The sequence below is a fragment of the Euwallacea similis genome, chromosome 22, assembly GCF_039881205.1.
Source record: "Euwallacea similis isolate ESF13 chromosome 22, ESF131.1, whole genome shotgun sequence".
Lineage (NCBI taxonomy): Eukaryota > Metazoa > Arthropoda > Insecta > Coleoptera > Curculionidae > Euwallacea > Euwallacea similis.
In genome coordinates, this window is record NC_089630.1 from 1,439,898 (window position 1) to 1,455,805 (window position 15,908).

Below are 15,908 nucleotides of genomic sequence, written 5' to 3' on the forward strand. Positions count from 1 at the left end.
AAGAAAATCCCTTTGCTACTGCCTATAAAACAAAATATTAATAAATTCGTGTTATTTCCAGTGGCGTAGCAGTTCTGAGCTGTACCGACTGCAGTGGTAGCAGTACCGCATCCAGCGACATCACCGACCCTGGATCTCCTTTCAGCACCGCCTCCAACCACTCCGAGGACTCCGGAGCGTCCCACCACCACCCCAAGATGCCCCCAGCCCAGTCTGCCCACCACTCGCCTTGGCCATGGACCCCCGAAGAAGGATCTCCGATAAAACGCCCCCTGAACGACAAAACCGTGTTTACGAAACGTCTGAAAGAGAACGAGGAATCCGTCAAAAAGCAGCTATACCTGAACACGTCTGCTCCAAAGAAGCTTCAAGTCTCTAGAGTTGTGGACTCCGGCCAGACCCACAACAATAACAACTATAAAGTTAACAAGAAACTGGAGGCTATGCCCAGGATGCAACAAGGGAAGATCACTGAATACTTCAAGACTCAAGGGAAGAACGGCTTGAGGAAGGAGCTGTTGAAGCTGAAGAATGCCCCAGGGAAAGTAGCTATTATTAGTCAAATTAGTAGTACTGCCAAGCAGGGTTGGCGAACTAATGCCGCTGCCAAGAAGATGGAGTTTGCTAAAACCAGAAAGTTGTCCTCCACAGTCCCTAGGAAGATACTGCCAGCCCCTAGTAAGATACAAGAACCAATCCCCGCGAGCACAGCCATCCCGAACATTCACCCTTTCACCCCAACAATGACTCTGACGGCAGTGAGCTTCCCCCCTAACTTAACGTATCTCCACACCAAAACTCCTAAGCCTCCGGACAACATCTTCGTCCCCCAATTCATCACCAACGAGAAGGTCAGTATCATCAACCGCAACCCCTGTCTCAACGTCATTCAACCAGTACAAAAACTCGCCACCCTAAATAACTTCAACTGCGTCAAACTCAACGCAACGGTAGTGCCTATCGTCAACTTAAATGCCTTACCCCCGAGATTAAATCGAGGGTTAAACGGGAATGGGAATATCACTCTAAGTGTGGATACGGCCGTACCTACCGTCTTACCTGCGAGGCCTAAGGGACCGGAAAGTAACAGTTGCTATTCGGCCACTACGTTGGGGAAATACAACAATGCGAAGCCGGAAATAATTATGAATGGGGGGCAACAGAGTCGCACTGAAAGCACGAGGAGTGAGGAGCCCTACAGGACTGAGGAATGCAAGACGCATCACGTGGAACAGCCCCAAAAGCCGCCCGACGAGAACCGTTGGAATGAAGGTGAGGTTAGAACAAAATGGTATTTTTTGTGGTCGAACTGCGTCGTTTTGTGTATCAGAACATCGTGGAATTCGTAATTTCGAAAAAACTCAAATTTAGACGCAGGGTCGGCCTCGGCAAGTCTGGCGCCCTGGGCCAAACTTTGGCCGGGAAAGCCCGTCGCTTTGTTTTTCGTAAATATTGAAAAATAGCTGCGCAATGCGGGCCTTTTTTTGGGTTACGGAAATTAAATGGAAATGTTGATTATCCACACTTCTGTAGGAACGTTTAACTTTGGAATTTTTAGAGTTCACGCAAAAGTAGGGACAATGAATATGAAGTGAATAATAAAATTATAAAATGGAAATTGGCAAGCGATTTCCATTTCGTTATTTTATTACTTACTTTATATTCATGGTACCCACTTCTGCGTAAACGCTAAAAATTCTAAACTTAAACTGAAATGTTCTCCTTGAGTATTATAATACAATTATCCAGAAATATACAGTTCAGTAAAATTGTTGTTGGTTCACTAGAATTAGATTCGTATGTTCAGTACGTCCTTGTTTATTCATAAGGTTAACACCAAGAACCAGGGGCGTAGTTTAGTTTTTCTCATTGATAAAACAGGCCTCAAATTCTGGAAATTATGCATTTTTCACCTGCGTAACCGCCTCTATGTTTTCCTACATGGTGTTGTTGATAAAAATACACTATCCTTACTTGTTTCACAATAAAAAGTAAATCTAGGTAACCTCGTAAATCTGCCCAAAATGTCGGAAATCATTAGGATTACGTACCTTCGGCAGAAGGTAGTTGTGTCTTTGGGTGAGACTTGTAAAGCTATGTAGGTGCAGTTCAAACTGTATAGCCATAAAAAGCGTCTAAGCTTAAACGAGCTTACGAAAAATCTCAACAAAAAGCTTTTAGAAAAAATTAACAATAAGTGCTGTACCAAGACATTGCTCTGCTTCTCCAGTTCATTCATGAGAATTTCTATGGCCCCATTTGCTTTCATAAAGAAACATTTCGCGACGATGAACGGTTTATCACTCATTCAAAAACCATAGGAGTTGCCGTCTTAGTTTTCTTTAAAACTCATCGATTCCTCAGAAAACCAAACCCGAATATTCAAGTCCCCCTCGCCTACCGACTCAGACAGCGGAATATCAAGTCGTGGAAGTCTCGAGATCAGTGTAGAAAAGCAGATCACCGAAGAACCGAAAAAGTCTCCCATTTTGTCGCAACCAAAGACAATCAGGTAAGTTCCTCGACCCACAAAGTAAATGGTAAATTTTACCGAGTTTGATACAGTTGCCTAATTCTTAAAACGGCGTTAACGAACTTCTTTCAAGTCAAACGAGAACAGTCTGTGGTCGTCGTTATGGTTATTCGGTTTTAACCGAACAAATACTCTTTGCTTCGGATGGGTTCAATAATAGTCGTTCTAATGTCTCCAAAAGGTTTCCTGCGGTCAAGCACCAAAAACAGAAGGAAGAAGGAAGGGACCTGGGCAAAAGTCCTCCACAGTCCAACGATGGTAGATGCCGATGGGATGATTGCGTGGCGCAATTCGATACCAGCGGGGCCTTATTAGAACATCTTCAGGTTAGATTAGGACTCATAAAACCACCGGAAAAAAGAAAATACTCATCATACGTGCGTTCCAGGTTAAACATGTGATATCTCAATCTCAAGCCAATCAAGAACAATATGTCTGCCTTTGGAGAGGGTGCAAAGTGCATGGGAGAAGGTCATGCTCCATTTCGTGGCTTGAAAGGCACGTGTTAGCACATGCTGGGACCAAACCTTTCAGATGCATTGTGGATGGCTGTGGGCAGAGGTTTAATTCACAGGTAAGTGGTCTGATGTCTTTCGTGTGTACTTTCCTGGATCCATCCAGGATCGACATAGAACCAGTATCACTCCATTACACACCACACCACCATATAAGTTACCACATTTCGTTTGGTTTCTGAGATACAGGGTCAAGTTAGTGCCTATTTTTGTGATTTGCGGCTATGAGAAAGAATGAATTGAAGACAGTTCAAAATTCCTTAATTGAGAATCTCATCGAAATTAAAAACCAGGCAAAATGACTCGGGTTTAGTTTAGATCTCTCAGACATGCCTTCAGTAATAGCCTTACGGGATATTGAAAAATTTTGCTTCAAACGTATGTAACCCTGTATTCGGGAAATGAAAAGATTCTGGATATATCTTTATAGGAGCTTTTGTTCGTATTTCCACTCATGGAATATGCTCTTAATCTTGCGCCGTATGTTTACAAAGCACTTTGTAAACTCCTACAACACTCATAATTTCTAGCTGATGCTGGAGAGGCACGTCAACAACCACTTCAATAGTGATGGAACCCAAAACACCAACGCCAAGAAATCGGTCGAGAACGGCCCTGTGAAGCTATTCAAGAGGAACGGTCGGGTAATTAGGTTTCGAAGACAACCTTGGTCAGGTAAAATTTCTTTTTACGTTTTTGTGTCTTTAACCTTTCTTCTAGTAAGTATCCGGTGGGATTTTAAACTTTTAGCTAGGGACCCAGATCTGAGCTTTTCATAAAACAGATTTTAGATCAGATTCCTTTAACAGACACAATAAGGGGCTTTAGATCCCGGTTTAATTGCCAAAATAGTAACAATTTATGACAGGCTTTAAGGGTCCTAACTGCCTGACTGGAGGACGATGGAGGATGTATTGTTAATCTCGTTAAGCAGATTTTAGTTGCCCAAATAAAGTCTACATTATTTGTTTCATTCCCGATGTTACCCACTTGGTGTAATCTTTCAATTCGATTTATTGATTATATTATTCACTGTAAAATTGGCTGAATAATTGAACTAAAAAGTTATTCTTCTTAATACAGTGTAGGCCAATGTCGTCATATTCCGTTAATCTTCCCCAATAATTAATACTCGATAACATTGACCAGTGGTTACTTTCACTAGGACAGTTTTGGTCAAATGAGAGTCCATATAAACGTATCACAGAGTCTGAGCCGGAGAAGACAACAGACATTTAGGAAATACCACTGCTTGTGATGCTATAGTTTGTTTGGTCCCAAATTTGCGAAAAATAGACCTTTTTTTGTGTACGTTAAATTCCACCATAAGAATCACATTAATTTCCTTTTATCTTGTGTATTTACTAACCTTAAACACAACTTCTCAATCCCACTGACGATGTAGCTTTTAGTTTCACCAACGTTCGAGTTTTTTCTAAATTTTCTGCCCCGCAATGATATAATCAAAAACTGAATTGCAAAAGTACCCGCCTATATCACAATACGCAACTTTTCTAGCACGCATGTTCGACTTTATCGATTCGGGCATCATGGAAGGGCTTCAGCACCGACTACTTTGTATGACGCAGGCCAGAACCTTGGGTCAAGATGGAGTAGCAGGCGACGTAGTTAATCTGCAAGGCCACATTTTAGCCCGTAGGACAGACTCGAAGGGAAGAAAGGAAGTGCTGGTGCGGTGGCATCCTGCCGATGTGTAAGTGTCGATTTTCTGGATAATTTGGAAGATTTCAGGAAGTTTTTCTTTAGTGTTCCGGATGAATGGATTGCTGAGAAAGAGTACAAACCGACCAAGGGCCTTCCGATTCCCTCTTTGTCTGTAAAGTCGCGCGAAGCCCTGACTCCAGTCCTGTTTCGTTGTGGTCAGAGACGGACTGGCCAGAAGCACCGCAGGAAGCCTCTGAAAACGACGTGATACTAACTTAGGTTTAAGCCGTTTCTGTAAATAATATTTTCCCGTCACTCAAATAAATGGAATTTTGCTTGACCCAAGTAAAATTCCAGATATTAGTAAACGCCTTTGAGCTAAATAGCTGCCGTGGTCTCTTTTGACCATAGTGATCTACTTTAAATGGTCATTTTTTAGCGTGTTAGTGACAGCAGTTGTTGTCTGAGAATCAAAACCAAAAACACGAATGTTTTATTTATTATAAAAATTCGAGGCTTATTACGTTTATTTATTACTATGGACAAATTACTCAAGACTGTTTTACTTTAAGGTTATTTAGGCGAGAAAGATATTTAAATTAAGGGGGACAAATTTCATTAAGACTGCCAAACTTAAGTTTGACTTTTTGGGGGGAGGGCTGCTGTCACTAACTGGGGGTACTTAAAGATTGTAGTCATCACGCAAAGGTTAGGTCAAATTCCAGGAATTTTTGTAAATTTGCGTGATGAAGAAAGTAATCTGGTAGATTTGAAAGGTGTTACAGAGGTGCGATATTGTGATTGTTGCTTTAAACAAGGGAGGAACCGCGTAATTTCATAGATGAGGTCGAAATTTTCCTTCGCCTTCACCAATTTTACGTGAAAATATCATCATTAAGTGAACAGGAAACAAGAGCTGTTTATTTACACAGTGACTCATCGTAATGTTTTTGTTTACCTTTTTGAGGAGAATGTTTATTACAAAAGTTGTAATGGTTTCCTCAAATATTTGCAGTTTATATAGATCAACCAAAAATCAATAGCACACCTAAATAAAGTAAATTTTCTTACATAGAATTATTATTCATTCTAAGTGTTCGTCAGTATGCAGTACAGTAATTTGTGGTTTTACTCCATATTCAATTTCTCGTATGTTTTCTTAAAGCTTGTTTTAGTTGTCTCTTGAATAATATTATTTTATAATAAGTATAAGCGCATATGCACGCGCGACATGCACAACACTATACGCAATTTTTATCAAAGCCATCACTCAAACTTTGTCTTAATAAAAGTTTCAATCCTAATCATCTTATTATCCTGTCAAATTTACTTTCTTTACTGTGTTGAGCATCTCTTCACTTTTGGTAAAGCTGATGTTCACCATTTTGTACAGTTTTTAACGCCGATAGGTATTTCTCCAGTTTTGAGGTCATCACATGTTTTGTAATAGCATAGTTTATATCGAAACAACTATTGTCACTTAAAGAGTCTCTAAAGCTACAAACGCTCTTCACTATATCTTCCCTGGTGATGCCTACTTCTTCGATTTGCAAAATTGTCTTGACTTGGCTTCCTCCTTGGTGGTGATATTTTGAGTATAAGACGAACGTAATTCCTCTCCTTGTAACAGTGGACAAACGAAATGTGAATAGTACATCTTTGAACTGTAAAATGTGAAATTTTTCACAGTCTAGGCTGTATTATGTATAGTGTAAGTAAGGCGTAAGTTAGGGTAATGAGTGAGTTACAAGGCCGGATCGGTTTTGAAAATGACTCTGATCATTTAAGCAACCAGTTTAGCCGCCACTGCCATTAATGCGGTTTCCGAGTTTATGAAACCTCCTAAGTAGGTAAATATTGTTCTTATAAGTAGGTTCTTTAATTTTTTTTATTTAGTTAAAACAATTATGTGTTCGCAATAAAACCGAAACTTAACGTTAGGTCAATATGTAGGTGTAAAGTGTGTTCATATAGAAGCGGGGGATTTTTCCACGTGGGATACTTTATACGACTAATTTTCGTTTCTTAAGGCGCAAAATGCGGCCTTGGAACCGCAACAAAAGAGAGAGGGGTCTTTGCCGAAACTGCCATTGAAACATTTAAAAAGAAGTCCCGAGTGCGGATCTGTCTCTGCGGGATGGTGCCCATCGTATGCCTTGAAAACCTTCATTTCACAGGTCATGTCGCTTCTGTTGCGATTCTCGGGCCCTTAATTAGAGTGAATTAACAGTGTAATTAATATAATTTTACTAACAGATATCAGCATATTAGGATCTCTCTCGGCTTAAGTGCAACCAAATACGCACATCTCCCCTCTCCTATTTTAATATGTTTTAGTAGACGGCAGTGTGGGATAGATGTTTCTGTTTGCATTGACAAAACGCGTCCTGCATCTCCCCAATTCCTTGATCGATAGTCAAGAGTTTGAATTGATTGTTTCTCTCTTACTTTACTAACACTGCCATTTGAACTGCCAACAAGCGACCTACGATCAAATTAGGTGTATGACAATGTTATCGAAAGGCGTTTTGGGTTGTGTGTGCCATTGTATGCTTCTACATATACCTACACTTTTGTGGCTGTTTTAGTCCTATCTGCCACTAACTGTGCGTTTTTCCTTAATGCTTTAATAGCGAATTTTTTTAATGCTTTAATAGCGGCAAATTTTCAACTTGATCTCAAAACAAGTGTTCTACTTTAGAAGTAAAAATTCAAAATACGGAATTTAGTTCGGTGAGTACGGTTAATTTAAGTCTTTTAATTGAAGAAGGTACTTAATCAAAACTTTAGCATCATCATCGAAAAACATTAAATTCATCTAAGTTATTTGCTCATTACATTACACAGACTGATTGTTTTTCAGGCCCAAAAACTGCGGGATTCTTTGGCGTTTTAGGGTGTAAACAAACTAATATAGGTATTTGGTAAAGTTAGTTCTCAGAAAGTACAAAAAAGCATTGTCAACCGTATGTCTAAAGTTTTGGAATTTCAAGTGCATAATACTGTAAATATCGTCATAGTACTTAATTTCATGAAGCCCAGTTGTGTCTCGGTCAAAATCGAAATTACCAGAAGAAATATTTTATAAACAAGAATATTCTTTTACGTGACGTTTAGTAACCAATACAAAACTAAAGACTGTTCAAGAAAAAATATCGTAAAACATTAGTGAAATTTTATACTAGTTGCATTTTGTATAAAGTATATTTGTGTTCATTTATGCATTTACCCTCTCTGCAGCTGAGGAAAACTCGGCTGCAGACATGGTTTTATTAATAATTAAACCCATTGGAGATTGTTTAAAGGATCGAGCTGGATTTGTATGTAGTTTCCTTAACGTAAGCCGTAAGACATAGCCTTGTGATTCTGCGTTGTATATGTCGGAATAATATTGCGAACATTCTTCATAGTTAATAAATGTCGATTCATTAGCAAAACATCGAAAGACAAACTAACGAATTTACTACTACTCGACCGCGCCTCTGCCCTTCTATATCTCGACTGCCCATTTTCCCCGTTTGCCTGTCCTTTTGAGTTCTGTGGACGTATCCCTGTCCAAAATGGGATTCCCCGACACTTGACCATCTAGTAGTTGCTGTGGTAGTAACCTTGTTCGACAGTACTCCATCCCGAGATGGTTCTATCTGTTTGCTTGTCGTTATCTTAGTACGAACTCTAATATCGTAATACTAAGACTTATGAACTACTAAATTTCCGACATATACTATACACGGTATACAGGATGATTCAGACGTATGGGATCAAATTTCTGGGGATTATTCAGCGCGACAATAGCAGACAGAGTGTAAGAGTCTAAGAACCCACGTCTGGAAAATTTCTTCCTAATGCGCTACGGCATTATGATCCTCTAAAACAGTTATACACAAAAATGTGTTTTATCGAATTTTAGTATGTTTCATTTTAATTTGTTTGTGCAAAAGAACAGTACAGTAATTGTTCAAATGACTTCTATTGTCGCACTGAATAATCCCTAAAAGTTTGATCCCAAGTTCTGAATCATCCTGTATTTTGAAACAATTTCCGGGTTCTGAGGTCGTGGCCCCAAAAGATTTTTTCCCAACGTTTTTGCGCCCACATCTGCGATGGACAACATCAAAGGGGACGAGCAAAGTGATTTCGCGTAACTGTTGAGGTCGATGTCGAATTTCGCTCCATGATGCAAAGTCGTAATCTTAAAGTTGAACTCCCATTTCAAAACAGTTCTCAACCTTCTCCCTTTTTAAGTTCAACGTAGAATTTCACCTCATAGTCGTGTCACAATTTCACCCCATAATGCCAACTCATAACCGTGAGTTAAGCGCCCGCTACAATATCGTCAACAACCCGTTCTTGGGCTCTTTTGAGCTCCATTTCTCACAAACTCCTCATTGTGAGATTGAAACGCGTCCTTCAACTGATCAACTAATTCTTCCCAATCAACAAATCTTTTCGGTCTTTTCAACATAAGAGTGTTTTCTTCAAGGAATTTAGGTCCAACCTGATTCTACCGGACATCTCCCCGCGCTCTATGAATTTTCGCGATGTGTTTCAAACGTGCCACAAACTCATTCATGCTGCCTTATCCGTCATAAAGCAAGTTCCAGTCTGTTACAGTAAAACATAATTTGACTGGCCGTGAAAGCTGTCAGAGTTTAATTATACAGAGTGTCGAAAAAGTTTGGAAACACGCAAAGGTTCCCTTTAAAATTCATTTTTGTCGCAACCCAGGTCAGAAGATTTACCTTGAATGACCCTTTTTGGTGGTAGTGACGTATATCGACAACTCACGGTATTGTGAGGTCATGAAAATTTTTTTTTAATTGTGATAAAACACGAAGTATACAAAAAATAATACGAAATTACTGCTTGAAGGCGAACAATTTGGAACGTAGTTGGTTACAAATTTACATGATGAATATAGGCGGACGTTCAGTTGTTTTGAGTGGCTGCGTTCGTAATTTCACTTTTCTACTCGCTTTCTAGAGCAATTTGAGAAACAAGTGATGTAATTTTAAAACTTTCGGAAAAAATAGAAAAAGTAAATCTTCTGATGTGCTTTTAGATGAGTTATTTAAGAGAAGTTTTGGGCATTTGGAGGCGTTTTGAGACTTTGGTACTAATGGCACGACCGTTTCTTACATGTTAATGCTACGTCTTACGTCTTCCGATAACGAAACTGTAAATCCAGCCTTGCTTGAGAATTTAACTTGAATGTTAAATAGAGGTTTAGGAAATATATGTACTGGTGGCACGTTACAAAACCCTTTTTGTAAAGTGCTTCATGCTGGATTTGTTCGAAGTAAATAAGTGTTAGTGGATGAATAGAGAGTATTTAAAGAAATGTAAATTTTCGCATTGTATAATTTACCTTCTTGGTGTATACCTTTCATACTATACAAATGGATAGCCGTTATATTATTGTAATGTATCAGCTTTACGTTTAGAGCACAACAAATTTCATTCTTTGAGAATTACATATTATATGAAATGCAATGGACCGTAGATAGAGATGATTATTGTAGTGATATTGTTTGAAAGAAAATATATATTATGCCCTGTCAGTGGAATACGAAACAATTTCCAATCCTGTACATATTTTATTTATCCCTAAGTAGTTTTAATTTTAATGTCGATTTTACTGGAAAATTATAAAATTACGCTGTTTTTTTTTTAATTTTATTCGTTTAGAATAAAACAAATCCTACCTCACTGATTATAATAAATATAGGCTTTTGATAGGTTAATTTGTTCTTCAAACTTACCCTTTAACAACAGTGTCTGTGCGAATCTTAAGACTGTTTGCAGTGAGGTTTTTTAGTTTCTACTGTAAGTTCGAACACCTGGCTGCATTTTTATTGTGATTCGGCAGAATGATTAAGGTTATTTTATTTGTATTTAAATTTATTAAATAAATTTGTGTAAATAATAACCCATTTTTCGTTCTACCCTTAACATACCGAAAACGAGCGTCTGGATCGACCTGCTGATACACCATGCAATTGCATGAGACGGTAAGCTTTCGGCTTTCGACGCAACAGTCATCTGACTCTACCGTGGTCATCTATAACTGAGCTCCTTTGGCAGGTCGGTTCCCAAAAGTTAAAAATCACAGACGCAAGTACCAGGCCAGATTTACAAAATCGTTTCTAGCATCTTTTATTTCATAGAAATTCTACGTGCTGCGCCACGTAAATGAGACGACGACAAAAATCTCTAGAGTCTGGCGAAATTGGCATATTTAATAATTAAAAAATCAAAGACGTACTAGGCCAATACTATCTTCTACAGGAAGATTTCAATGCGAAGTCATTTAAAGTTTTTGAGCTGGGTAACAACGTGCTACGCCACTGTTGCTACGTGAACTCACTTCTATCATGTTCAGAAAAATTGAGAATTTGATGATATAGAAACCAGAAACGTAGGAACCGATGCGGACCTACATTTCAGAGGATAATTTCAATTGCAAGTAATAGATTTTCTTCTATAGGGAAAGTGCTAGATTGCGCTCAGAAGTACAGCTTTGACTACCTGCACTAATTCTCCAGCAACAATTCTGGGAATCTCAAGGAGCCAGAGCTCTGGGAGCCTACAAACGATAGAGGTATACAGTGGAGCAAAATGAATATCATAGGGAAAGTGCTAGATTGCGCTCATAAGTACGGTTTTGGCTACCTGAACTGATTCTCTAGCTACAATCCTGGGGATCAAAGAGAGCCAAAACTCTGGGAGCATAGAAACGATAGAGATATCCGGTGAAGCAAAGTAAACCGTGCACATTTACCAGTTTGTCAAGAAGGACAAGCACCGCTTCGAAAACTATATAATAAAATTACTTTCTAAATACATTTCGTGTTTTTTATGGGATTATGCAATGGTTGTGGTCATGAAACAATGATTATGGTTCCTGAAACATCAATGAGATAACTCAGTTTCGGAATTCAGAGAGCCAAATTTTGGGAAATTTGACTTTGCGAACCCCCTAACCTGACCCAACCTGAACTAAACTAATTCAGAAGGGGCATTCAAGAATATTAAAAAATCCCTTAGCAGAGCAATTTGTTAAAAAGCTTAAGACGTCGCTCCTTGAAGGTTTTTAAGCCCCAAATGGAAATAATGCGAAGGGATATTAAGGAGTAATGCAGGATACCCGCCCATGAAAAATAGGCTCACGCAGCAAAATACCCATTAAATCATTTTATCGTTGTTGTGGCAAACAAGACTTTGCAACTCGAGTTTGTCGAACTCAAAAAATAATGCAAATTAACAAAATATTGCATTGGGCACATCGAAGTTTCGATGAAGCGTTGACCCCTTGGCCGCTCCGAAACGTCTAATACCTACTTATTCTGCTGACAATGGCAAGTGCAAAAATTACGCAAATTCTGCAAAAATGAGGTGCATTGTCCGTGGTGTCCTTCTAAGTTGCACATATCATTTGAACTAAGTCGCCATTAAGTGTCAGTTTGGTTCCTACTGGAGAACGAGAAGCCGCAAATTCGAATCTGCTAAAAGCGCAAGAAGTGTTGAGTGCGAGTGCCACGATGATGAGTTGCTGACATGGTAAGGGGATTTTCAAGTAATTTTTTTGTGTGGTGATTCTCAAAAAACGTATATAGGAATGGAGGTCAAACAGGTATTATGAAGTTTGGCTGCATCGCCGGCGAACGCACCGAAAGTGAAATTTTGCAACTGTGTCACGATTAAACGATGAACGCATACTGATTATGTAATCGAAAAGTAAGAGCAGTTTTATTGATTTGTGTTGCCGACTTTGATGGATGGAAGATAAATTATAAATTAAAGCTGCTCGTCGTGTATGGCGAAGACCAGAAAGCAGTCGCAATAGCTGCAACAATTCCAATAGTTCTTAGCAATACCCTCCCAGGGGTCGTTCGCCCCCTCGGTTCTCCTAAACTTTTTTAATTAAACCCTGAAAGGTTTCGGCGGACTAAGAAGCGAGTTTTAAATCAACAAACTGGGAGCACCTCTTCGTGCAGCTTGTTCCAGCAAAACGTCGCATCTATCGTTTAAATGCGTCCAACAAAGCTCTCTGGTAACTATCGGCAGGTGAAAAACTTGCGGAATTGCAAACGGTAAAATTAAATCTAAAAAGGGATTCTCTTGCCGGCAGGATCTTTATGGCTTATTATCACTTATATAGAAACTGAAATTGCAAATATTTCCATAAGAAATCATCGGCGAGCTTTAGCAATATTAAATCTCGAAAACTCGTTTTGTGGGGAAATTTGTCTTCTGAGTAGCGAGTCGCGATGGATCTTTAATTATTTCCTGCCCCTGGACGGTCCCTCCAGTCTGGCCACTGCCTGACATACCACGAATTTGAGAAAACGTGTGATGTGACGTAGTGGTAAGTCTGAGAGGGATTTTCTCTTCACAGCAGCAGCAGGAATGCTCCTACATCCAAATAGGGAAAACTCGTCTAAATATTGCATAACGTTACTATCTGCCTGTATAGGGGAATTTGCGTGGGTTCCTTAGACACAGGCACGCATATCTCCAAGATATTTACATAACGGCTTTAGGTGATATGATCGGTCAACTACTGACCTCTCTAGGTAACGTACCTTTATTAATGTCACGCCTCATGGTAGTTCCCTATGGGGCAATTCATGCAAATTCATTAAGACTCTGACTGGGACCTTGCAGCAGCCCTCGTCGACCTGCGAGACCTACAGTAAAAGGTCGCACAAAAAAATTATTCAGGCAAGTTTTGGACAGGTTCATTCCGATTCCAAAGGAAATTTCGTTGAATTTCAGCAGTTTGTTCAGGTTAATTCACCTGCACCGAAGTAATGCTTGTGGCGGATCCGCGAAGAGCGGGGTGACTGCAAGCCCTCTTCTCATCGGAGGACGGTTTTTAGCTGATTAACAGCTAGGGCCGTTGGTCCAGGTTCATGGAACAGCGAAGCGACCTTTAACCCATTCTAGCACTAGCCGACCGTAAAACACTAACCCGGATGGACTCTTTTCAAGGGGAGTGCGCCCGCGGACGAACGCGGCTGGGCGTCTTTGGAGGATTTTTTGACCTCTTAAACAAAGGTCAGTTCAGGTTAGTTCAAGTTTGTCATAGACCTGCGGCAACATCAGATCACTGAAATTCACCGAACTTTCGTTCCGGCCAGTTTTCAATGTCGAATACCTCATTTGAGGTCCTCTTGCCTTGAAAACGCAGTTTAAGGCGCCTCCATTTCAGAGGTACCTCTAAAACCTCAAAAATGAAGTATCTCAGAAACTAGAAAAGATATTCCAGCGCGATTTGCGCAGCCTTGTACTAGATCTCGTCCGTGCGATTCGTCTGAAGAATTTTTGAGGGAAATTGCTTTAAAAATCGGAGCTGTACTTTGAAGATCTCCATTCTGCGCCCTGTTTACAAGAACTGGAATAGCTGATAGAAAATATTGATAGCTTGGGCTGGACATCATATACATCGGCTGATATTCTTCGCATTGAGCGCGTTCTGAAAACTTAGAGACTCTTAGAAGCGTCTTTGTTCTTCGCGTCCTTAACAGTCGCGACCCAACTGAGCTTGGCCAACCAAAAAGCCCACTGCACACCCGGAAGTACTGGACGAGGTACTCCGTTTATTATCCATTTTTTCGACTTGTTGAACTCTGCCTGTATGGGTGTGTTATAGGCGATCGCGTGGCATGTTTGGTCGGGCGAAGTATAAGAAGTTTTACGTTAACGATCCGCACATGCACACCTTGACGCTAACAACTTAAGGTAAAATATTTGGTTGATGCGAAGAACCAATTACCGGCCCCTCGTTGCATAAGCTAATTCTTCCAAAGTTCAACAAACTATCATTGTTGTAGAGGTTCAAGTTCATGTCGCGCAGGTGTCACGGATTATTAATCCAGACAATAGTTAACTTTTTATCTCGTGAAAAAATCGAATAAGTCCACCTTGGCAGTTCCTCGTTACTTTACGTTCATCGGCTTCGATATTGGGTTGGCAAAATATCAGGGACGTATCGGCACTGAAGGAGGAATTGTTTCTTTGCGCGCATCCGAAGCGCTTCGACTCTGTTCTCGGTACATTCTACAGCACTTGACCAATCAGTAACTCCTAGGAGGATAATAGCCTTAATAACAATTCTTTATAAGAATAATAGGTATTGTTTCAGATTTTATTTTCTGCTCTGTCATCGCTCTTCGTCGAAACTTACTTCTCAATTTAAAACCTCTGCTGATTACCATTATGACTGGTTAATTTATCAAGCGAGCAGGGCCGGCTTCTCATCGTGATCACGTAATGTAGTTTACGACTGAATTAATAAATTCCTCCCAAAACGAGTTTTTGCCTGCGAATAAGTCTTGAAGCGTTTTTTCCTGCTGGAAAATTAAATGAAAAAATGTGGCCCCACCGGGAATTGAACCCGGTACGCGCTCCGAGTGGCGCCAGTAGCGAACTGTCGGATTGCAGGCTGAGGCCCAGGTTCGCTCCCCGGGGGTGCCAACAATTTTTTATTTTATTTCCAGGCAAGAAAAATTGCTGTCGAGCATATTCACCACAAACAAAAAGTTTTAATGGGCGTTTTAAATAAAATCATAATCTTGGGAATTAAAATGAGATCCTACATTTTGCCTCTGTTCGTATAATTGAAACGAAACTTAGTGCGGCAAAAACTCGATGATGTTTCCCGCAAATTCCAATGCCATTAGTGCATAATGCGTTCCTGCTACTTCTAACAGTACTCGTACATTACCAGTGACAGTACCGCTTCGGCCGGCTTTCCTTATCGAGGGCAAACTTTGCTATAAGTACAAATGCATCTTGAGCACTCTTTCGCTTTTCAGAAAATGGAACGATTCCGGAGAAAACGTCGGAGCACCTGGAAAATACACGAAAAGAAAATTGTTCTTAATAAGAAAATTTCACTTCTGATCGACACATTGCGCGCGTAGGAATTTTGCACTTTATTCTGCAACTGTAGCAAAAACCGGACACTTGATTTATGGCTCGATCTTATCCACAGATGCAGATTATATAGGCAACATTTTAACAATCAGATTTCACTTTGTATAGACAAGTCGTTTATTAGAAACATAATATGGTGCATGTGGGATAATAACTTTCCTGAGATTGCATCACGAGGAAAGTGAAGTAAAAGACGTTTTAAAATAATTACGACTGGAAGTGTATCTGATATTCCCTGCTTTGTTATCGCCATG

General features: G+C 39.9%; 1 protein-coding gene across 4 annotated transcripts in view; it reads left to right on the forward strand.

Moving 5' to 3' along the window:
- jing (AE binding protein 2 jing) overlaps positions 1-10,642 on the forward strand; it is a 39,988-nt gene extending 29,346 nt beyond the window's left edge. For all 4 annotated transcript variants that reach the window (XM_066401175.1, XM_066401176.1, XM_066401179.1 and 1 more), the window contains 7 exons: positions 62-1,272; positions 2,365-2,512; positions 2,715-2,859; positions 2,922-3,107; positions 3,579-3,723; positions 4,567-4,762; positions 4,816-10,642. In XM_066401175.1, the coding sequence (XP_066257272.1) occupies positions 62-1,272; positions 2,365-2,512; positions 2,715-2,859; positions 2,922-3,107; positions 3,579-3,723; positions 4,567-4,762; positions 4,816-4,981 (2,197 nt within the window). In that variant the 3' untranslated portion in view covers positions 4,982-10,642. The remainder of the gene's footprint in view (positions 1-61; positions 1,273-2,364; positions 2,513-2,714; positions 2,860-2,921; positions 3,108-3,578; positions 3,724-4,566; positions 4,763-4,815) is intronic.
- Positions 10,643-15,908: the final 5,266 nt, after the last annotated feature.